At 43.4% G+C, this 25,328-nt stretch overlaps 2 protein-coding genes across 2 annotated transcripts; both read left to right on the top strand.

The window, feature by feature from the left end:
• Window positions 1–369: 369 nt before the first annotated feature.
• On the top strand, window positions 370–3,633 carry LOC133018807 (dead end protein 1-like; the record flags this gene model as incomplete). Its single annotated transcript, XM_061085194.1, has 4 exons — window positions 370–481; window positions 979–1,304; window positions 2,021–2,153; window positions 3,224–3,633. Coding segments are annotated over 4 exons (981 nt in total), but the record flags the coding sequence as incomplete, so codon positions are not given.
• A 3,660-nt stretch (window positions 3,634–7,293) lies between these two features.
• LOC133024190 (lysyl oxidase homolog 4-like) lies at window positions 7,294–25,305 on the top strand. The gene is made up of 14 exons (XM_061091188.1): window positions 7,294–7,558; window positions 8,004–8,650; window positions 9,341–9,552; window positions 15,932–15,970; window positions 16,078–16,285; window positions 16,966–17,146; window positions 18,889–19,043; window positions 19,122–19,289; window positions 19,776–19,938; window positions 20,028–20,271; window positions 21,497–21,612; window positions 21,977–22,113; window positions 25,001–25,112; window positions 25,235–25,305. The coding sequence occupies exons 1-14, from the start codon at window positions 7,294–7,296 to the stop codon at window positions 25,303–25,305; spliced, it is 2,718 nt and encodes a 905-aa protein (XP_060947171.1).
• Window positions 25,306–25,328: the final 23 nt, after the last annotated feature.

The raw sequence follows: 25,328 nt of genomic DNA on the forward strand, positions 1-25,328 counted from the left end.
AATACAGTGGTGTAAATCTGCTGTAGAAGTTATAGGTGGAATGTTTTCCTGAAAATGATACAAGGCAATGATCTATTATAGATCATAAACCAGTGAGAGTAAGTAAGTCAGAAAATTTAATCAGTTTTCAGCCCCTGAAAATCTGAAAAAAGCCTTTTCACATCCCAATAAACATGCTATATTTTACTTAACCTGGGCGATTAGGTTCATTAACTTTTGCTCATTTGTTACTTTACACTTGCCAGTTATACATGCTTTGAGTAAGTGGATTAAAACAGTGTCACAACAACCAATGATTTTATTCAAATGATCTGTCTTGTAAGTTGCAAAGGAACTGTCACTGTGTAATTGTTCCCACTTTGTTTTTCCTGTCAGGTGCTGAACCTTGAGCGGGTGCAGGCCCTGGAAACCTGGTTGGGAACCACCAATATAAAACTGACTCAAGTAAATGGCCAGAGGAAGTACGGGGGACCACCTGAGGGTAAGAGAGACCGCAGCTCACACTAGTGCTGTTCCTCCAACTGACAGTCCAGTTAAAATGATGTGTTATGGTCTCAATGCCTCAATACTCACTTAATTAAAAGGAAACTGTTATTTATTAGTTATTATCCTTTTATATTGTAAGATTTTTTTAACATTTCTTTTTTATTTCTCTGAGAATAATTTCTGAATCTTGATATAACAAAAATTGGGGCATGTTTACAGGACTGATATTTAATTAATCAAAATTTGTATGCCCCTCAGATATCCAGATCTAATCGATTTTAATTTGGGTTTCATAAGGGGACTGTTAGGCCTTGGGGCTCGTGCTCTACTCAGATCCAATCTAGTTGTTGATGTTTTCTATAACAAGAGTAAAAAAAGATAAGGTAACTCCAGATTTATCCTTTAATGAAGATTTAAGCCAACAAAGTAACAACTTGAGCTGATGAGATCACGTGACAGATCACTTCTCTCTCCTGTTTGTTCTGGTGACAGTGTGGAATGGTCCCACTCCAGAAGGCCGCTGCGAGGTCTTCATCAGCCAGATCCCACTGGACACCTACGAGGACCTGCTGATCCCCCTGTTCAGCTCCGTGGGTCCACTCTGGGAGTTCAGGCTCATGATGAACTTCAGCGGACAAAACCGCGGCTTCGCGTATGCCAAATACGGCTCACCAAGTGAAGTCGCTGATGCGATCCGCCTGCTGCACGGCCACGTGCTGGAGCCTGGCTCCCCCCTCAGTGTTCGTCGCAGCACAGAGAAGAGACAACTCTGTATTGACAACCTGCCGGTCACCACCAGAGTGGAGGACCTGCTGCAGGTACAACAGCAATATAGCTTGTCTTAGTGATTGCATGATGGGAACTTAGACTCAGCGACCAGTTTATAATCATCATTACCAACAGGACAGGAGCTAAGTTTCTCTGCAAACCAACACACACTATCCAAGTTAAAACATTTTAATGTGGCAGCTTGAGCCTGCCCTGGCTGCTTGACTGAGATTCAATTGGAGCAAACTACAGATAGGGAAGTGAGCAGAAGGAAAATAAATGAGAACTCGTCTGTCCCAAGACCATTCCCCAGATCTTGCTGCTGGCTCACTTGACAGGCGGACTAGACAGAAAAAGTAAACCCAAAACAAAGAAGAGCAACTAATTGGCCACTAATGCTCTGCAGGGAAACAAATTTTGATACGCTTTATTTAACTATTACTAAAAATGCTCTAATTCAACTCTAAACATGACATGACTGAACTCTACCTGGTAAGTCCCACATGATATGATATCATATGATAAGTGATGTGAAATCATTGAATGGAGTCATATAACATCGTAATACTTTAAATATGGCAACCTATAAGATGAGTGAAATGATCTACAGCTTATTTAGACTAACCAATCATTTGTCATCATGTGATAAATGACATCATTATGAAATGGCTTTTTTTCGCAACTTAACAAAGTTATCATTGGCTGACGGGGTATACACACAGTGAATACATCCCCCCTCTGATACTATCACTCTCTGTGTTTGCAGGTACTGCGTGTGCTCACCAATGGGGTGGAGAGAGTGTGTCTGATGACTCAAGCTGGTGTAGAGGGGGTGTCAGCGAAAGTGACCTTCTCATCTCACCACGCTGCTTCTATGGCTAAGAAGTTGCTGGTGGAAGGTTGGTGCTGGACTGATGCCTGTGATCAGTGAATTGCTGTTAATATGGTTCCCGTATAGCGTCATCCTCTTCAATACTCTTTGAATTTTTTTTACATTATTACGCCTTAGCTCTGAAACAGCCAGAGGAACTATGAAGGTACTATGTTTTCAGCATGTCTGTCCCAAGCATGTCTGTCCGTTCATCCGTAATTTTTTAAAATGTGGTACAAATGTTCAGTTTGACTCAAGGGTGAACGGTGACCTCATGTTCTAATGAACATGATAATTCAGGAACACTCCTTAGATCTAGCACAAACATTCACCTGGACTCAATTATCACCTGATTAGAATTCAGAGGTCATTGGTTGGTGGGTGACACACAAACACACACACTCACGGATTTCCAGTTTTATTAAAGCAACATATTCGCAATTATCAAAAAGATGTGTAGTAATTGTTGAGCACAACACTGGACATCTTGAATCACTGAAGAAATCTGACTTGCAGCCGGTCAGTGAGGATGGATCCAGGCAAGAGAATGGCCCTCACAAAATGCATAGCTCTGCCAAGGCCTAAACTACATTTAAATTGACTAGATCCAAACTGATATTTATCAGTCTCCAAAAAGTGCTGTTTTTTCCCCATAAAGATTCATGGACTATTCTGAGAATAGGGAAATGCTGAAAAACACCTAATCTTCCAATGTTTAAAAAAGTGAAAAGTAGTTATTTCCTGTAACATAACACATCCTTCCACCGAGTTTGAAAGTAATCCATCCTGTAGTTTCTGCGTAATCCTGCTAACAGATAAACAAACGCTGATGAACTTGGTTGTACCTCCTTGGCAAATACATAGACTTCTGACAAATGAGAGCAAATTAATGATTGGAATGAATATGAACGCAATCCTGGACTACATCACAGACTTAACATTGACTCAACGTTGTTAAATGACATTACTGATGGTCCAGAATGAACCCTTTCAAAACAGGCCACAGATATATACTGTACTGTTATCTGTTAATGTCGTGGCACTTCTGTGTACTGCTGTGATCCTCATTGCTGTATTTCTTCATTTTTCTTCATCCAGCATTCAAGAAGCGGTTTTCACTGTCCATCTCAGTCAAGTGGGAGATAGCGGTGAAGCCGAGCCCGGACAACCCTATCACTCCAAAGAAACCTTCAAACAGCTCCACCCTGAAGATCCCCCCAGTGAAGCTGCCATGCCGCTTCCTAAATTCTCCACGGCCCTGCTTTGTCCTTCCTCCTCGCTTGGCCCACCACCATCCATCCGTCCCCCCAGGTTTCTGCAGCAGGGCAGTGGGAGGACCGACTCCCTTGCTGCACCCTCACCTTTCCTACTCTTCCATTCTCCACTCCCAGCGGCAGCTCGGGTCTGCAGCCTCCCCAATGATGCGCCTGCATAAGGAGTTCGAGGCGAATGTGGCTCGCCAGCCGCTCTTAACTCGGCCTCCCTCTATGATGACAGGATTACTGTGAAATGGAAAACGCTGATGTTCTGAGCAAAGTTCTGCAGCAGTGTGAATTTCTGGAGGTTTGCTCTGGGGGTCGACATGTGTTTCATGTCTGTTCAGGTCTGACTGAGTTGTGTCCATTTTGACAGAAATTGTAGAAGTCAGATATTTAATGTTTTGCTACATGAGTAAATCTCTACCATCTGTGTTTTGTTGTGACATGTTCTAAAATAAAGATTCCCAAAAGAGACGTTAACTGTTTTGTCTGTTATTACAACATTTGTAAATTGCGTTCAAGTCAGATAGGTTGCACCAGAATGGAACTTTGAACAGAGATTAAATTCACACTTTTATATCTTTCAGACCTGCACCTCCTCACAGACTAAAAGAAAGTGCATCTCTGTGTGTCCTCGGTCACGAAGTTGATGGCTGTGACGTTTGCTGACAACAAGCTTGGCAGGGTTGATCTTGCTCATACACAAGTTATACTGTACTTAGACACAATGGTAAACAAGAATTTTAATATAATAAACAATATACATCCATCCTCAATGAAATTAGCTTATAAAGACAAACTAAATACCAAGTTAAATATTGTCAAATCTACAAAACTGGTAGTGGATATTCAACATTTGTTCTAAACATATTTCTCCCGCAGCGTGGTTTCCAGGAGTCTGGGGCCAAGGGCTCGGAGGAGGCACTAGGGATGATGAACAGAGTACCACTCCCCTCAGATGCCATGTCTCACCTGCTGCCACATTGTACCAGATGAACCTCACGCCACCTTCAGTAAGTCTGAACCATAATAACTTTGTTGTTCCACTAAGTAGAAAGCAGTAAACACAGTTCAAAAGTGTTTACTGTTCATGTGTGGACATTCAGACAGACAGACTACTCTTCATGCATTTACTTTTATGTGAGAAGTTGGGAAACACCAAATATCATCAATACACAAAGTGAACTATCAAATGAGGATTATATTAAGAACTATTATACAGTGTCAGTAGAGGTTACTTCTCATTATATAACTGTTAAATATAAAGGAACATTTTAAACTTTCGTTCAAATTATGAAAACGTGAAAATAATGTTTCACTCTTTAGACTCATGCAAATACTTTACAACCTCGTTGATTGGGAAAAACGTATTTTGGGTTCAAAATGATTAACTTGTAAAGAGTTAAATAATCATCATCATATAGGGCAGAATAAAAACAGACTGTGAAATAGACTAAAATGAAGTGAGAGAGAGATTTACTCCACTAGAGTGAGCTCTTGAGCCTCAGTATCTCCTCACCAGTGACATGTCCTTACACATGCGCAGGGGGTAGAGTGGCCACTAACCAGAAGTTCGATGGTTCGATCCCCAGCTCCTTCAGTCCTTCAAAGTGTCCTTGAACTGAACCCCAATTTGTCCCTGACAGCAGTGCTGACAGTGTATGAATGGTGTGTGAAAGTAACCGTGTTGCATTTAGAAATGCTGTATAAGTGTTTGTGTGATCTGTTAAGGGGACTTGGGCTGGTAAGCACTTTGAGGGATCGAAAAGAAACTCTGCTGAAGTGCACTCAAGTTTACAAAAACATATATCAGAGAAAGTGGTGTCTTCAAAGCAGGGTTAGGGGGTAAATCAGATGAATAACCAAATATAATCAAAAACAGCAATTTTGAAGGCAAATTACATAAATCACTGTATAGAAATCATGTATTTCTTGTTAAATTAAGTTCATCTCAACAAGCGTTAAAACATTACAAACTAATTAAGGACTTATATCTGTGTTTGCTCATTATAATACGTAGCCACCATACATCTCTATTCTTAGACAGAGCTTCCTTCGAGTGAGGAGGTGCCACGACTGAGGATGTTATGAAAACGAAAATTCAGGCGAAGAGACAGAGAGTTCAGACGGGCAGCTCCGTTCTCACTGCACATAGTATTTATTTCATGACACCACTGACTGTGGGCATGGGATGACGCCAGGGCTGCTTGTGTAAGTGTGTGTGTGTGTGTGTGTGTGTGTGTTTGTGTGTGTGTGTGTGTGTGTGTGTGTGTGTGTGTGTGTGTGTGTGTGTCTGTGTGTCTGTGTGTCTGTGTCTGGGCACGACTGACAGACTGACAATAAAATGAATATTCATTGACTTAAGTGTGTGTGTGTGTGTGAGTGTGTGCATGTGTGTGAAAAACAACTGATATCCCTATGACATCATGATCTTAAGTTGAACTCACGTGTCCCATGTGTCCACCATGTGACCTGCAGCCTCCAAGAAAACAGGTTGGTTTGGTTTGAAAATCCGTTAAGTTGATAAAACAAGCGTTCACAGGTCCGCGTTGCTGCACTTATTATCACACAATCATCACAATGTTGATATTCTAATCTGTCATCTGAGGAACCAACAAAACTGTATATTTTGCTTTGTAATTTCTTTGTGTTTTAATGGATTTCCGTGGTCAGTCTGCCTTCTCCAGATTTTGTTTGATGGGTGATGTAAAGCAGTGAGATGAAAAGGGTGAAAATAAAAGCTACTTAATTTAATGGATTAAAAGAAAATGGGAGGGATGGATGAAGCAGCAGATGTGAGGGAGTGACAGAAAAAGACAGAGGGAGGGAAAAGAGGAGAATAGAGAGAGAGCAGGACCAAACTCGCTGCCTTCTTTCCCCCAAGTGCTCTCTCCCTCCTTTCTCTCAGTGACTCCAAGCTGAGACCAACAGATAGGTGAGTTCCTCTTGAGCAGTTTTATTCTTCTCCTCTTTACTCTACACTTTGTCTCGTTCTTTTTTCCTTTTTGCTTCAATGTACGTTTCTTCCATATTTCATTTTGATTCCAATTTCATCCCTGTGGTCACCTGATCTCATCCACTGTCCTTTCAGCTTAGATATGGTTACCTACGAGTTATCACTTCAGTTTTGAGTTATTGTTTTTGTCTTCACATATTTATGGTCTTGTATGAGTGTATGTTTCATATATGTAAATCAGAGTTTCCCTGACCATTGACCTCTGGCTGGATTAACTCGGCCTCCACATCTCCTCTTCCTCCGAGTGCTCCTTTACTCCAACCTCTTCCCCTTAACCAGGAGAGAAAACAGTTTTAGAGTTGGACCGAGGATGAATTAATCATCGTTCATTAACCAAAACGTCTCTCACAGACGCAGACCTGCTGCGTTATTTATGTGTGAGAACATTTTTATGACTGTGTTTATTTGCTTTTGTGTCTGTTGGCTAAATCCATGCAGCTGAACCTTGAGGGTTTGCGGAAAGCCAAAGTTTCCGCTGGCTGGACGGAGAGGCTACTTATAGCTTCAGTTACTACTCCCTTCAGCCTGACTGGCTCAGACTGAGGGCTGCCTCTTCACAGTGTTTCTCAGGTCTCTGGCTTTCCTAAGAGAGTCTGATTATTTAAAAGGATAAAAACACCTATCAATCTTTCATTTGAGTGTGGAATGTCCCTTTAGGGTTACAAGATAAGTTTCTAATTATATGTTTTGTCTGAGCACGGAATGTGAGTTCCATGGCTTTGTGTGATTTTTGGGATTTTTGTGGTAACACAGGCATATTTATTTATGTGGCCCTTGTTTAACATGTGTCTTTGCTGTTTTCTGTATCTGCTGCTCTACACCTCACGCAGCTTACAGCTTTATTCACAACATCTCCTAGCTACTCACTCCTGATTCTCTTGTTTTTCTCCAGGATGCTGTGCCTCGGGGGCCTGTCCACACTGCTCCTGCTTCTCCTCTGCCCCGCTCCACTGTCGGCCCAGGAGGGGCTCATACGCCTCGCAGGGGTGGGCCGGCGCAGTGCAAATGAGGGACGTGTGGAGGTGTTCTATAATGGAGCGTGGGGGACGGTGTGCGACGACGAGGTGGATCTCAATCTGGCCAATGTGGTGTGCCGACAGCTGGGTTTTCAGAGCAGCCTTACCTGGGCACACAGTGCCAAGTTTGGTGAAGGACAAGGTGGGCTGGGCAATAAAAGATTATGAATAATTATCGCAATGTTATTTCCATCAATAGCAATATAAAATATATATATATATATATATATATATTGATATATTAGTTTTGCATTTTGCACACACAGTGAGGAGGTATAACACATAATTGATCAACTTCAGATTTGTCAAATGTTTTGCTGTTTCATTCTCTGTCTATTAATAGGAGTTTAAAACCACAATCTTCACTCAGGAGTCAAAAATCTTCCTTTAAACTTCAAACAAATAATATGACATTTATCGTGATATTTTTCAAGATCAACTGATGTGAGAATGTTTATCTTGATATATAGTTTTTGGTCATGTTGTCTATGTCTGACCAAGAGTATTTTGTTGTTAGCATCAAACTTGCTCATTAATCTGGTTTATTCCTCGGGATTCCATGACTTAGCGTTGTTTCTCGTCATTAGGTCTGATCTGGTTGGACAATGTGCGCTGCCAGGGCAATGAGCTCTCTATTGCAGAATGTCGTTCCAATGGGTGGGGAATCAACGACTGCACCCATGCTGAGGACCTGGGGGTCATCTGCAGTCCAGCAAGAAGACCTGGCTTCTCCCCTGCCTCTGTGGACGAGGCCGCTCCATCATCCAGGCACCAGCCAAACCAACCGAGACAGAGAAACCCACCACCACAGTCTGTGTCCCCTCCAGCTTCAAGCCCAGCAGAAGAACACATCTACTCAAGAGGCCATGAGATTGCCCTCCATCGCAACCCAACTTCTTCCCGTCGCAGCAACATCTCGCCACAGGAGAACGGCCACGAGATCCAGATCTTGCGACGGGATCGAGCCGGGTCCAGAGTGAGCCAACAGGTGAACCCACGGGGGCACCAGCTGCCCTCACGTCTGGCAAACGGGGCATCCTACAGGCAGAGGCAGGAGATGTCGAGGACCAACCCGCAAGCAGTGAGGCGGGAGGCGGAGGGGCAGCTGAACCGGCAGCCTCAGCCTCACTCCGGACTCCAGTCTGAGCGGAGGAGTGAGGGGAATCAGAGGCTCAATGGGAACCATGTTGAGCCAGACCCTGTTTATCCAGAGCCTAATGGATATAACACACAGGTAAAAACACACACACACATATTGTTCAATCTTCCACCAAAGAAGTTGCCCAAACTGGCCTTATTCAGAGTTCCATACAGAAATGTAATTTGTGAGCATGTATAATTAGAGACAAACCTAAAACCAAACCTTCTACAGTTTCGGTTCAAGTGCGGCGGTTCGGCCTGGAGTTTAGTTTAACCGCCAGTAGCTCTACACACCGAACCAGTGGAAATTGCAAGACATTTGTCACTTGTGTTTGTTTTTTGTTCTTTTCAACTTGCAGAGTTTACACATTCTTTACAGTTTTGTTTTCATCATGACACGTGAACCGACACTTGAAGCAAAGTCTTTGTTTTCTGTTAGTTTCCTTCCTGCTGCCTATACAATGAAGCACAGATGATTAGAGAGTGTGATGATTACAGACCGTCTACATCTCATGTTGTCGTCCTCTGGATTGTTTGGTGTCGGTAGATATTTAGTTAAACAATGTGTTGTTTTTGATATCAAATTAATCTTGTTTTTGGGGTGTGAGACAAAACCTTGGTTGGTGAAGTTTGAGGCTGGAGTCAAAACAGGAAGCGAGACAAAGATCCAAAACTTTCTATTTTCTAAATTTTCTATTTCCATTTCTATCCTACAATAAAAAAGTACAAACAAAATACACCAGAAATACTCTTTGAAATATCATGCATGTTTTCTTGCGGACAGGGATCTTCGAGGGTTCATTTAGAGGAGGCCCGTCTACGGCCGGTGCTGTCCAGCAACCGTGGCGGTCTGGTGACGGAGGGAGTGCTGGAAGTGAAGCATGCTGGGAGGTGGCGTCATGTGTGTAACCATGGATGGGACCTGAGCAGCAGCCGTGTCGTCTGTGGCATGTTAGGGTTCCCTGCTGCAGAAGCGTTTGACCAAGTCAGCTACAGGTGAGTATTAACATAGCAGAGGGACTGAGGAGAGAGTAAGACTGTGTGTTTGAGCGTGTGTGTGTGTGTGTGTGTGTGTGTGTGTGTGTGTGTGTGTGTGTGTGCGTGTGCGTGTGCGTGTGCGTGTGCGTGTGGGGTTATGAAAGGGATGGAAAAGTGTGGTGGACTACACATCCTATCATAGATTAGGCGGCCCCGTGGCTGGTTTGCTGTTCCATCCCCCCCAGTAGTAGTGGTTAACCACAACTGCTGTCATTAGTACAACCACACTTTTCATGATGACATGTCCACTGTGGCATTAGCCAAGCCCGGCTGTCCGCCAGGCCGGTCTGAGAGGGCTGAGAGGGCCCTAACAGAGAGAGAGAGTATGTTATTAATGTTGGATCCAGACGACAAGATTATCATCATCATCAGGCTGTGTGTCTTTACACGAATCCTCCCTTACATGGTTTCTAATCTCATATAATTAAGAAGCTCCTAGTGGGAACTTTGTGCAAGTCAATAATCATTCAACAGAGAGGACTCACATTAAATGAAGCTGAACTTAATTTAAATTAAATTAAACAAACTCACAGATTAAACAACAGCAGACTATAGTAGAGAAGTGACATGTTTTGTAGCTGCCTCTTTCAGGGTCATAAGCATCTTTAACTCAATAAGATCAATTACATTTTTCTGAAAAGATGCACATTTCACATTTCCGCGCTACCATCATTCTGTTTTTTTATATGATCAAAATAGAGACACATCTGGCTGCTGATTTCAGTGTACTGTATGAACACAAGCATTTAACAATCAAGCAGCTTGGCTTTTTAACAAAGAGAAACAATGATTTATTTTACCATTAGCATTTATCAGCTACAGCCACACTGGATCAGAATTTATTGAATCCCACCAAATAAATAGTTAAAAATATAGCATGCACATTTTCCTTGTTAGTACAGCTATAAATACACGTTTAGCTTATCGTCATAAAACTTCTTTTTTTAGGTTTTTAGACAGACTGAAGAAATAAAAACATTTATAAGAAACGTTCTAAGAAAACTAGTAGAACAGCAAGACTAGAGCGAAGAATAAGCAGGATTAGAACTCATGAAATACTGGCTATGCTAATAATGTGTCATGTTTATGTCTGTTATGTTGATTTTATTACCATAATTCCGACTCATCTGTCTAACTTTAGCCATAAATATCCACTCAAGCACCTAAACAAACCTTCAAAGCTCGTCCACACATACCATCCAAACCACCATACCTCACATACATACACACACCCATGCTAATACATCCCTACTTAGGAGACCTTACATAAACTACGTCCAAGATCCACATAACACACACAAACAAACACGCAAACACGCTCACACATGCAAACACAACCCTCCTTGTGTCCGTCTGTCTGCCCACAGAGGTCTTTTTATGGCTTGGCCAACAGACGGTCTGTACTGACCGCTGGCCTGCTCTCCGCCATCTGTCTCCACATGTTGGTAATAATTACCCCCTGTGTTCTGCTTCCACGCTGCCTCTCCTCAGCTGCCCTGTTCACCACCACGGCTTTTATAGCCTCCAATAGACAAACTCTCTCACAGTGTCTTATCTTCCAGGGCTCTTTCAAAGCTGAGTAGTTCAGTTGCAGCTTTGTCTAAATCTTATTTTCCTCACATGTACTTTCGTGGGATCCATTTCACATCGCTACAAGCCCTAACACGTCAAAGATGAACCAAAGATGGTTGAGTCCAGTAGTCGATCATGCTAACCCTCTAAGTCTATTGCTAATGAAGACAACAACACAGCAAAAACACCTGAGAGAAGATTGGAGAAACATTATATATGTGCCAAGAAGCTAACCAGCAGTCTGCGTAAGGACGGGACCAGGCCAGGGAATGTTGTTTATTTTCCACCCGGCTACGTGGGAGATGAATCAGGCGGCCATTTTTGTCAGACAGTAAACAACTAAGGGGTTTGGGGGATTAACATAAAAGAATAAGCAGCATCCCTGGCATCTTCAAATCAAGCATTTGAGTCAGATGTTTATGCTGTGGATCTTTTTCAAAATGTACCCTTTTGAAGGTCTAACGGAGCAAGCCGGATTAGTCAGAGCCAGTTTTAGTCTGTCTAGCAGCCGGGCTGGGATAGCAATATTGGTTTACCACTTTTGTCTGGATTGAAATATCTCAACTTCGAAGTGGATTGCCATGAAATATCGTTGAAGTCATTCTCAGGTCCGAAGAGGAAACTGACTTTTATAATGCTTTCACCTTTCATCGCTATGAGGTTGTATTTTCTTTAAATTTATTAAACATTATCCATACCGCATATCATTTGAGTGTAGCACGGGGAGCTGGACCAGTCAAGCTGTGAGGTTGTACACTGACACCGGGAGAACATGCAAACTCCACACAGAAGGGCCCCAGCCAACATGGGATTCAAACCAGGAACATTCTTGCTGTAACCACTACACCCCCGTTATGTTTGCTATTTCGCTCAAATGTCTCGACAACTCTCAAATGGACTGATATATATTTTTAGTACGGATGCCCAGTGCCCAGTCAATGAATTCATAACTTTTCATAGAGCCATTTTGAGACATGGCTTCTTTTTCTTCTCTGTCAAATGAATTAGTCTCTTTCAAGATAAAATGTATTAACTGCGACACAGTAACTTCTAATCTTGCCTTACTGTATTTTTATCTAAATGCACACCAACAAAGATGTTTAACACACTAAACAATACTTTCTGACATTGCTAAAGGGAAAAAACGTATTCAGCATTTTGCCGAAAGCATTACTGTGCTCAAACTCCAAGAGCCACAACGTCATTCCTGTAGATGCCAAGTTTTGTTACCTCCGTCATTTGTTTATTTGTTTGTTAGGTCGCAGGATTACGCAAAAAACACTCAACCGATTTCCATGAAATTTTGTGGAGGGATGTGGCATAACACAAGGAAGAACCCATTCAAATTTGGAATTGGTTTGGGTAAACGGGCGGATCAAGGAATTTCTTTTATTTCATTTCACATTGCATAATAGGCGCTTATCCTTGATGGAGATACACCTTCTCTGAGTGCCCTTCTAGTTGGTACTCAAGCTCAAAAGTTGTCCTGCTCACCTGCCTGAACACAGCTGCGAAATAATCCCTTCCTTTCTGATGTTCTCTTCTTTTGAAAATGTTTTTGAGGTTGAAATCGTGACAATACACAGTTTCAACGTAAGTGATGGTAGCCATCTGTCTTCTCTCTCAGTCTCAGTCACATCACATCATTTCGCTGCTCCCCCATGTGCTGGCGGTGGCCCTGCTCTTCTTTGGGGTTTGTGTCCACTTGAACAGATGTAATTATGGTCTCAGAGATCCTCTAATCTAGAATATTCTCTCAATTGAACCTGCTGCACCCGCACTCTGCTGTGTCAGCATGTCCCTCGCTGGCCATGTGGTTGTTTTTTTGGTGTGACTGCTTTTGTCTCGGCCTGTTAAGTTGCTCAGTGCATTTTTACAGATGTTTAAACACTCTCCCACTGTGCCATGCTTACAAAAGACAAGTGCTAAAGCCATTTTCCAGCCCCCCCCCCCCTCATTACATCCACACTCTCTTTGAGGCTCACAGTAACTTCTTTAGTTCTTCTAATTTACTTTCACCCCCTGCTTCTCGCTTCTCCCATCATCAGTGACAGCCCTTTTTAAGGCCACGTTTAATTCCTTTGTGGCAATTATACTAAATCCCACATTTCATGGAAAGTACTTTGTTATGACCCCTTTGAGTTTTGTTCCATTGAGGTTGATGGGACTGTCTAGAGGCTGTTGTCGAGTCGGTGTGGCAACCTGCTGTCTCCTACGTGAGCCGATTGTTCCAGTCAGGCAGCTTTGCATTCATGCAGCATAATAATAGGTTATCTCTGCTTTCCAGTCAGCTCCTCTCTGCACAGTGGCTTATGGTATTGTGTGGTCAGAGTTGCAAAAAGAACTGGCATTGGATTGAATATCCGGAGGACTAAGAAAGCCTTCTCCAGGTTCTAAGGATTCAGCAGCAGTTCTGCGGTCACACGTTTGTTGTGCTGAGGCTTGATGCGGTGGTTCACCTCCGCTCCTTTCCATCTCCCTATGAGACTAAGATTACCTTAATACAGACCCAACCTTCATTTCTGAGTGAAAGCATCACAGACAGGACTTTCTCCTCTCTGCAGGACAACCTGAAGTGTGTCAGAAAATCAAAAGAGCTCGCTTGTCCTTTTCTCGTGAAGTTCGGCGCTGCTCGTAAAAGCAGCCCAGTTCACAGAGACTTCGGTCTTACATCACTGGCTGTGTTTCCCAGCATGCAGTCATAGTGTTGGGTAACGACTGGGGGTTTTAAAGACCTTTGTGTTTACAGAGGCAAGGCAGGGAAAGTTGATATGTACGTGCATATTTCCATGTCTGGTGTGTGTGAACCAACATGCTACCGCTCGACCGCACAGCAGACACTGCCAAGCAGAGCAGGCAATTATATAGGTAGCCCCCCCCCCCACTCCCTGCCCTCCAAACCCAGAACCAACACCCCCTCACTGTCTGTCTCTCTCTTGTTTGATTCAGAGCCAAGTTATGAAACAGACACACGCAAGCAGATAGACCCAGGCTAACACACACTTTCATATATCTTTTGTTAAATTTAACATGCATAGGTGGAAGCAAATCTGCTTTTAAAGATTGTTAATGCTTTCAAAGCAGTTGAAAACTAGAAGAAAAAAGAAAGGGCAATGGTAAGGATGGAGGAGAAGAAGAGAGAAAATAAAATAGAGAATTGATGTAAATGACTTGAAACAAACACAGATAATGAAACATGAAAAGAAGGGGTGGCTGTCAACGCTCTAACTTGCCCCATTCCCAGATGCAGCAGGCGGCTAATTGCAGTGAAAAAGCTTTTAAAAACTCATCGCACGCTACCTGTTTGGCACCAAACTGCAGGCATGTACAGTTAGGATCTAGCCCGTGAACACAGTGGAGTGAAGCAGGAGTTGGTAGAGATCATATTGGACCTACATTTTACTTTATACAATTGATTCCTAACATACCATAATCAACTAGCTCCTGATATGCCAATTTTTGACCAAATAAAGATAAACACATCATTTAAAAATAATTCTTTGAATCTACACTTTGTAGAGGAGAGGTTTGAACTTAATGGAGTCCTGCAGTCTAGACCAGACTGATTGTCTAAATTACATTGCATCACTGTTGGACTGCAGCAGAACTCACAAAATGGCAATTTGTACCAGTTTAAACTTATACGCGAGTGGAAATGTCCTATGAAATGAATCATAAATACACGTTTCCCCTTCCCCGGCCTGGTTTTGGATTATAAATGATTTGTGGTTCACATCTTCCATACAGTAGTTCCTCTGGCTCAGGTTCAAGCCTCAAGCACATTTCTCATCTCAACACTGGGACTGGATAGTAACGTGTGGAACACCAGGGTACTGAGCATCTCCTGGAGGGGAAACATGTCCCGTTTTAAATATTTAATTGCATCATGAATCTTGTTGTACAGTAAACTCACGTCCAGTCTATACTTGGTGCTCTGACTCATTTAATTCAAGCACATTCATGAAGGGGCGTCAGTCACACTGCACCTGTCTGTGGTCATGCTGGCTGTGTTCGTGTGCACCTGTGTGTGTGTGTGCGTGTGTGTGTGTGTGTGTGTGTGTGTGTGTGTGTGTGTGTGTGTGTGTGTGTGTGTGTGTGTGTGTGTGTGTGAGGCAGAGGGACACCACTCGACTCTGCCTGGTTTGTGAATCATTCTTTTTATTGAATTCTCCTGTTTTTCTTCTTCCCTGTTTTAGATTTTGGCATGGTGTGTGTGTGTGTGTGTGTGTGTGTGTGTGTGTGTGTGTGTGTGTGTGTGTGTGCCCAGTCATAGGGGGCCTCATTTGGGTATACACAGTTTCCCTTTAGAATTTGACTCTAGTTTATGGTAATACCCGCGGAACTAGACACAGTTTTGAAAACCCTGTTGAAGTTGGCAGACCTCAATAAGGCCTCATGCCGGGATTAATGTATAGTGGTTTATTCATAACTTAGTTTATTTTCGTCACCACAAAACCAGACATCCACCGTAGACATATAGACAAACACAGAAACAGAAATACCCATGAATGTAGAAATGGAAGATTAAAAAAGACACCATGACATGACAGTGGTGGAGAGAAGAGAGAAAGAAAGGCAAATTTTACCTTTTTCTCACTCCGGTGTCTTACATGAGGACTTTGTTTACCCTGAAAAATACACACCCGCTCCGGCAGGGTTGTGCCTCATTGATAGAGAGGAGTACCGACTGTGTGTGTGTAGGACAACAAGTTGTTTAGTCAAATGTAGACACCCACAGTTGTAACCCCTATGTTCTGTCTCTCAGGAAACTGTGGGACTCTAAGATAGCCGACCCGTCCTCCAGGTAAAGTTAACATCTTTTAAAACCATTTATGTTTTCTGTACAAAGAACGAGTAATGAGACAAATCCCAAATGTGCCTCTCGTGTCCCTGTCTCCTGTCCCCGTCCAGGCTGCGGCCACAGATTGGTAAAAAGGGCTACTGGGTGGAGAAAGTCCAGTGTCAGGGTGTGGAGATGTCTCTGTCCCAGTGTCAGGCGCAGCTGTCCCTCCCCAGGAATGATGTCCCGTGCAACGGGGGCATGCATGCAGTGGTCCGCTGCGTCCCCGGGTCCCAGTTCGCACGCTTTGGAAGAGCACCTGCACCCCCTGCCGTGGCGGTCAGTGTGAAGGAGCACATCGACTTGATTGTGAATTAAAATGTTAAAATTTTAAGTACTTCAATTGTATTAATATTTGTATGTATTGTAGTTGTATGTGTAGGTACACAATTCACAAAAACATTGAACAGTTTTAGTTGTTTTGTAGAAATGTTACATATTTAACCTTGAAACAAAAGAGTAAACCTTTTGAAAGAGAGCTGTGTTCACACCAAGCACAAAGCAAAGAGATTACACACAATGTCAATGCAAACACTCCAAATTCAGGTAAAGCACCTCACCTTGAGTTGAAATGTTTGAACTTAAGTGAAAAACTTAATGATGATTCAAGATTTTATTGTCAAATGATGCTGATGCCACTGGTCAGCCTCATCCAGGCGTAGTCTCTGGAGGAGCAGGTGAAATTCTCTGGGTGGTCTCTGTGGACCCACACACAACAAATCAACATTTCCACATTAGGTTCACCGCAGCGATTGTAGTCACTTCAGTAGCCTTCCTCTCCTCTTTCCTGGAGGAGAGTGAAGGAATACTCTGGGCTTGTGTTTACTCTTGTTGCTTAGGTAGGTACAACACATATGAACCTGCGGCCAAACACGGAAATTTGCTTTGTTTTTGGTGTTTACGCAGCACAAGATGATCAATGAACCATCTCTCGCCCTAACCCTTCTTTTTCCCTGCAGCCTGTTGTGCGCCTGAAGGGGGGGCCCCGTCTTGGGGAGGGCCGTGTCGAGGTGCTGATCGAGGGCAAGTGGGGCACCATGTGTGACCACCTGTGGGACATGCCTGCAGCCAGCGTGGTCTGCAGAGAGCTGGGCTTCGGGACAGCCAGAGAGGCCCTCACTAAGGCTCAGCTGGGACAGGGTAGGAGAGGATTCTTACAGATATATTGTTCTTAAAGGCATAAAAAGCAGTGTACTTTCAAGATTTGCTCAATGTTGCAAGTGAGACGTTTGCACAAGATGTTTAACCTATACTATAACTGGGAGTTTATTTTTCCCCCTATGATATTATATATCCTCGTTTAAAAAATCAAAGAGTATAATAAAGGCCTCTAGCTGCTGATCAGATTGTCTGATTAAATGGCACAGACTTTGAAGCATTGCCGGAATTCACCATGCACCCTGAGCACGATCAGTTTAGCTCAATGATTCCCTTCAGACTAAACACTCCTCAGTCTAAATGCCTGTTCCGAAACGCAGCACACTGGGAACCATGGGCCTGAGCAGACAAATAAACCCTGAGCGATGTTTACAGCCTCACTTCTGCTTCTGTTGAAGAAGCTGATTGTTGGGGAACTCTACCCATGGCCAATTATAGGAGTGTAAACTGTGCTCGGAGGTTCCAGAGACCGTGTGTTGTTTTCAAAATAAACCTGTTGTATGTGAGAAGTCAGTGCCGCTTTGAAATCCAGGATGTCGGGCAATCAGTGCCGAGCACGATCAAACATTCAGAGAGGCGTGATTATTTTGACCCCTGCTTTTGTTGTGGGCAGAGAAAATACAGCCAGTAAATGGCACAGCAATAATAGAGTGAAGCCGTTTCCTCTGAAATAGCGTGGTCACTCGCTCACACTCAGTTATCACCCTTTTTTTTCTCCTTGCTGCACCTCTGCAGTAATTGTGTAATCACGTTTATTTCCTCCCATTATGTTGCTGCTCAAATGAGCACATAGCATGTCCCGTTATGGTGGAGCACGTTTCCCTCTCACTACATGACTTAATGAACTAGTGATGGAAACCATTAGAGTGGTACTTTTAGGGCCTAGTTAAACTAGGTGCTGTGGTGCTGTTTGCTCAATAATGCACAAGGTTAAATGTCCCTGTTTAGCAAAGATGTGTAAATATGTGATACTGTATAAAGCCTCTTTTTCACAAAAAAAACTATCCACTTACATCTAGCTTTTGTCTACAATGAGAATGGATACAATGAGCATTTAGTCCTGGGTCAAACAACTCTGCAGTAGACACAGGTTTGTACTGTTTTTTGGCAAGACAGCAAAATGAGAGAGGGCCTCAGTTTGACGTCACACACGATGCACCAGGGGGAAAAACTGAAACTCTACTGACCTGGGAAAGAAGTCTAATGCCTTTTTAGTGGGTTTACCTGCGTGTACCTGCTACTTTTGGTTTAAATAAGTATAAGAGATGAGTGTGCATTGCAGGAGGCCAGTGGGGGCCCATAGGCAGTCAGAGAACTTGAAGCTGGACTTGTTGACATCATTAGCTATTTAAGGCCAAATTGTAGGGCTTATAAAGCATAAGCCTGGGCCTCACACACCTACACAAACATGGATGTGCTCAAAGATTTTTCCTGCGTTTTGCCATTTCGGTATCTATTTTGGTTTATAAAGCGTGGCTCTGGCGTGCCGTGTGCTGCTCTGAGTACAGTAATTTGGACAGGAGGCTCTCTGGTTTAGCTCAGTTTCAGAGCCACATCAGAGGTCCCGATCCTGTCTGGGCTTTAGATCCCTCTCTGTGGACATCTGTGGCTGCAGAGCCATCAGGTTTCAGAGACATTAATGTACCGTGTGCGTGTGTGTCTTTTTGCGTGTGTTTAGTCACATGTGAGTCCATCAACTGTCGCTCCACGCCCCTCTTCTATAGGTACTGGTCCCATCCACATGAACAGCGTCCAGTGCACGGGCAGGGAGAGGACGATTACAGAGTGCACCTACAGACCGGTGCCGCTCTACAGCTGCAAACACAACCAGGATGTAGCAATCCGCTGCAACGTGCCCAACACTGGCCTGCAGACCACGGTGAGCAGCACGCATGACTGACTGCCACAAACAGGTGTCGAGCAGTGTCACTCACTTTGCCCCTCCCTCCACAATCAGGTGCGCCTGGCGGGCGGCAGAGTGCCGGCAGAGGGCCGGGTGGAGGTGCTGATGGAGATCGGAGGAGTGAAGCGCTGGGGCTCCGTCTGCAGCGAGAACTGGGGCATCAATGAGGCCATGGTGGTGTGTCGACAGCTCGGCTTGGGCTTCGCCTCAAGAGCTCATCAGGTAAACAACATAGTGCTACATAGTTTGTGCTCCTGCATTTCCTCTCCTCCACCTCTCTCTCTCTCTCTCTCTCTCTCCCTCCCCTCTCGCTGTCCCACTGTTTGTGTGTCTGTGCTGTGTTATTACCGAGGCCCGAGATAATTACAGGCTTCTCAAACGTCCACTTCCAGCGCACCCAAAATAAAATAGGGAAAGTGAGGTGAAGAGCGATCGGGAGAAATTCACAGAGCAAACAAACTGAAAATAGCAGTGTGCATGGAAAGGGCAGCGGGAGTGGGTTTTGGGGAGGGGGGTGCGCTGGGAACATTTAACACGCTGTTTTAAAACTGAAAAAGAGTGGAAACTGTGATAATGTGGACTGATAGCTACTATTAAAAGGAGGTTTTGTTATTTATAGCAGCCTTCAGCTCGGCAATTATTCCCATCTTATTCCAGAAGTGTTTAAAACAACTGCCAAATGACTGATTTTACATGTGAATGACGCAGGAAACCTGGTACTGGCCTGGTTCCTCCGATGCCGGGGAGGTGGTGCTGAGTGGGACTCACTGCATCGGCAATGAGATGTCTGTCCAGCAGTGTCGCAGAAACACAAACGTCTACTGTCCCAGAGGAGGAGATGGCAAAGCGGCAGGAGTGACGTGTGTCGAGAGTGAGTCCAACACCAGCAAACACGTGGAATATATTTGTATTTGTTGTGCAGCAACTGTGAAGTAAAGTTTGAGTCTTGCCCCCCTACAGCTGCACCCGACCTTGTCCTAGATGCTCAGCTGGTCCAAGAGACAGCCTACCTGGAGGATCGACCCCTGCATCTACTGACCTGCGCCAATGAGGAGAACTGCCTGTCCACCTCCGCCGCCAGGATGAACTGGCCCTACGGACACCGCCGCCTGCTGCGCTTCTCCTCCCGCATCATGAACTTGGGTTGCGCCGACTTCCGACCCCGAGCCACCAGAGAAAGCTGGGTTTGGCACCAGTGCCACAGGTAACATCAGATAGAGCCTCCATAATCTGAACCAGACATTTGTTTGGTCCTAGCCATTGTTTCTCACAGAATACCGGTTTGGAGCCAGTACCTAATCTCTAACCAGCTAGTCAACAAGACCAAGACAAACCGAAACATTGCCAACACCATATGTGTTGTGTGTGAAGAAGACTAAATATCTTTAACTACCGATGCCAAAACGAAGCAGAGGTCGTCCAGGGAGCAACACTTTAAAAGAAACAGTGTAGTTGCAATTGTTGAGTCCTGCTTGAAGTTGTTGCTACAGTTACTGGTAAATCAGATATGCATAGAGTGACGTACAAAGTGACAAATGGCTTTATGGTGGTTAAAGCAATGGAAAAAGGGAAACTGTTTTTTAAAGGGTTCGAGGAAGAGATCCACCTCGATCAAAAATGGTAAGTGTAAGGTTTTCATTTGAAGCAGCAGCTGCTTATTTTACGCCTTCAACCAGATAGGGAGTAACTATGTGGTGATTTTAGCTGCTGCAGGGTTTGGTTGGAAGAGAGGACCTCCTTCATGGCACAGCTACGGGCATCATTATGAGCTGGCACAAGAAAAAGGAGCCAGAGAAACTAAGTTGCTACCAGAGGTAAAAAAATAAACCGAAATGTCTGCAGCAGGAGATGATTGAGGATTTTAAGATTTGGTGAGTGAAATTGGATCCCTGGGTCCAACGTGCTGCAGTTATATTTTTGCGATCTGGACGGTAAATAAACAAAAATGATGTTTACAATAAACATCCTCCTCCCTGGTCACCCAGTTGTTAGAGTCAGCCATGAGTGCAGTCGCAGCAGCCTGGCCTCTTATCTCAGCGGTTGTGGTTGTGTGTCCCAAAAAAAAAGAGGCACGGCGTGTTGTGTCCTCGAGCCACAACACAATCACTACCTCCACAACCAGCAAACACACGGTTCGACTCTCGGCTTTGGTCGAAACTGCCCTGGGAACGGTTCTGTAATGAGAGAAAGGGCAACACCAAAGTGATACCTACCTGCCAATATGTACTTTTACAATTGTTGTTTGTTTCTATTCGACGCCTTCACAGCAACATAGCTGGATTAATGACGGATGTGTTTCAAATGAACATCAGGAAACAGATGATCAACAGAAACAACAGCAGTAGAATCAATAGAAATCTTTCTTTCTGTAACTTTCTATAGTTTTTTTTTATCATGTCTTAATCTTTCCACCCTGATCCCATGTTCAGGCACTACCACAGCATTGAGGTGTTCACCCACTACGATCTGCTCACCCTCAATGGGACCAAGGTGGCTGAAGGTCACAAGGCTAGCTTCTGTCTGGAGGACACCTACTGCCCCGAAGGTGAGAGGGACTGCAGGGTCATGTTTTTTCCATCTGCGTTTTTTAGGGAAATCTGGCAACAAGAGCAGGATCGTGACAAACGAGAGAATCGAAAATACATATAAGCTCAAAGCTGAAATCCCACAAAGTCGGCTGTAAGATCGGAGGCCAAGCCTCAATTCATCGTGGCTTCACAAAGCCCAGACAGTTTTATGTCGCTTAAATCCTTTTTATTCACTTGAAAAGTCCTTAAAAATAGGATTGGCTCTTTAAATCATTTTTGTTTTAATTTCGGCTTGTTGGTAGAAATTCCGATCCACAGTGATGGACGTCAAAGAATTTTCAAATCATAATCTCTTTTTATCTCTTTTTTTTTCTTCTCTAGGTCTCCATAAACGTTTTGCCTGCTACAACATGGGAGAGCAGGGTATCTCAGTCGGCTGCTGGGACACATACCGCCACGACATCGACTGCCAGTGGGTGGACATCACAGACGTCCGACCTGGAGAATACATCTTCCAGGTCAGGAGGTTCATTCAGCACCTAAATAACACACTGAATCAACATCAACAAGGTACAAATGGAAAAAAAACATCAAAACAAGACGAAAGGGGAAAAAAGCAAAGGAAATCAAAAGGAAGGAGGTCATTATGTTTGGTTTAGATACTCTTATTGTTGTAAGTGTCAATGTGTGAGTGTAAAGGAAAGAAGCAGCAGTATATTTTGTTTTTTTTCAAAAATATATTTGTCGAGAAAAGATCACAAATTAGATTTCGGCAACTGAAGTAGTAGAAAAAAGCAAAGAACCATTACAACATAAATATTTAGTAACATAACTTATCATCGATTCATATTTCATTTTCCATAGAAAAAGGAGAATGAAGAAGCAACATGCTTGTCTATTTTATATTGGCCAGAGGGAGAGAGACTGGAAAAGAACAAGAAAAGGAAAGAGCTTTGCTGGTGTCCGTTCAGTTGTCTATAGAAGAAAAAGCAGTCCACATTTCAATATTCATGGTGACACAGCGTCAGTGAACCTAAACAACCTCTGAGAATGGGCAGAAATGGGAAAAAGAAAAGAACGGGGCAAACCGCTGGGGTTTGTGTTTCAACATCTGAAGGCGCACATGAGATAAGAGCCGTGATAAAAGACCATAATTTCAGCTAAATGGCTCTTGGCTGGGCTTGCAGCCACTCAGGTGTACAGTATGTACGTATGTAGTTTGGAGGGTGTGTGCGTATTTAGGGAAAGTGAATTTAGTCTGGATTTATATAGAAAGTAGACCTGCTATTACTACAGCCTCTCACAGAGTGTGGCAGTGGAAAAGCTCCCTCAGCACATTTGTACAGTGAGTTTTTGTGTTTGAGAGCTGAACTTGTGCTGTTTCCTCCACTCTGCTGCGGTGACCTTCTCACATGTCCTCCCTCTCTATCATTTGTTCTATTTTTTCCTGACAGCCGTGATGTTTACAGTTTCTAATTATTTTCGGAGTGTTTACATAAAACGATGATGCTCACGCTTGATGTGTGTGTGCACACGTGTCGACCGTATGTAAAGTACTGGTCCGTCAGAGCCCTATGAGCCTGCACACGTGTGACCGGCTCCGTCTGGAGAGATGAAACCACACATATATGTCACAAAGCAGGGATCCACCGACGCCATGACGATGCGAACCAGCAGCAGTTTGCGGTGGTTATTATGGTTCCACAGTAGTTGAGCTGCTCGTAAATTTATATAAGAAGTGAGAGATTGAGGGAGGGCGCGAACGCTTGTCTTTCATGCAGCGTGCCATTTTTAGTAGCATACATTTAAAGCCATGAGTCACGTCCACCTCAGCCTGAGTGCTCCTGATTGCTCCATCATTTAAAAAATCTGCTGCACAACCTCGGTGGTTCACAGGACAGTGACGACCTTTGATTGTTCTCTCAAACAGGCTGCGGGCCTTTCTTTTTTAAGTTATTACAAGAGCTTTTAAAAGAGCATCAACTGCAACCACCTTAATATGTTATTTTTCACTAGTTACATACAGTCTATGGTGCAGAGTGCAGTTATAAAACTTTGCGTCCATCCTTCCTGGTTTTACGGCAATGAAGCTTTTTTAGTCAATGTTTTTCATAAAATTAACTGAATTTGCCTTGTTACTGTTTGTGTGTGTGGTTTATATATGAGTTTAAAATGATTTACTTAACTGCTGTTTTTTTACATACATTGCATTTAGAAAATTGCGGAGTTCTGCTAAACAATCAACACAATCTTCAAACCTATTCACAACTTTTCAAAATAAAAGCACTGCATTTCTGCTCCATATAAAGAATTACTACAACGAAACAAATATATTTTTACATTGAAGTACATTTGCTAAAGAGGAAAAAAGTCGCCATTACAGAGATCAGGTCCATTGACACTGATGACTGTTCCGGAGACAGACAGAAATAAAGATAGACTGAAACTTGTGGGATTAATAGGTAGAATTTCTCCCACACAAATTTGGCTTAAAATCTAAAGAAAAGAATAATTACTATGTACATTTTACATCTTAAATCATTTTCTGTAAATATAATTGTTACCACAAATTTAAATCTGGGTGGCTTTATTGTATATGTGGTCAGCTTATCTGTTTGATGTGTGCATCAGGAAAATTCATTTATGTGCTTTTCTTATATATATATATAAGGCAGGCAGACAGACAGGGTGGAAAACAACAAACCATGGCAACCAACCATGGCTACAGCCTAATGATAGGCTGCAACGTAATCCAAACCCAAAACTGTCATCTCCATCTCAGAGCCTTTTTTCTTGCTTGGTGATAACAGTGGAAAGTGATGTCATGCTTTGCTTCAACCGCCAATTTATACACCATGAGCCATATAGAACAGGGGAGAAGAATAATCCTGTGGCTCCTCGGGCGGCCCTATGGAAAACCAGTTTCTTACTGTCTGAAGTAAAGTGTTACTTTCTCACTTGGTCCTTTACTTGCAATGTCTAGAATTAAGAAAAGTGCTTTCAGTGGAGACTACAGAGAGTCACTAGTCATGGTCAAGAAATAGCCTGTTAAATAGTGAGCTTCAGGGGTGCCAGTTGGATTTTCCTAAACCTTAAACAAAGCCATAGTGGGAAATAGAGACTTCCAGCTCATCTTTCCTGTTGTGATTGGGAATATTCAGATTACCAAGGAATTTTTAAGAATAAAGAATCATTTCCAAGGAAAATAAATGTCTTTAAATCCAGTATCATGTTGCACTAGGTAGTACTACTCAACTCTATCAAATGCTTTTTCTGGACAAACGATAGGACCTTCTCTTCAAATGCTATTCCTCCTGCATGGTTCAGAAACTTCACCCAACTGTCGGGAGAATGACTGAATTAAATCTTGCAGCATCTCATCTGTGCTCTCTCTTCTTTCTACAGGTGAAGGTCAACCCTTCCTTAGACATGGCTGAGTCTGATTTCCACAACAACGTGATGCGCTGTCGCTGCAAGTACGACGGAGCCCGAGTGTACATGTCTGGATGCCACGCAGGTAGAGTGCTGCGACTTCCTCTGTTCACAAACACCATCACGTTTTCAGCATGCTCCACTATATACCTCCACCGTCATTTGCTGCTGTTTATTCCCGTTCTCTCGTTTGTCTGTTTTCATCAGCTGATGCATACAGTGCCGAGGTGGAGGACTTGTTCGACCACCAACCACACCTCTCCAACAACCTTCTGTGAATGGAAGAACACGCAGATATATA

The sequence above is a fragment of the Limanda limanda genome, chromosome 2 (assembly GCF_963576545.1).
Source record: "Limanda limanda chromosome 2, fLimLim1.1, whole genome shotgun sequence".
NCBI classification, from domain to species: Eukaryota; Metazoa; Chordata; class Actinopteri; order Pleuronectiformes; family Pleuronectidae; genus Limanda; species Limanda limanda.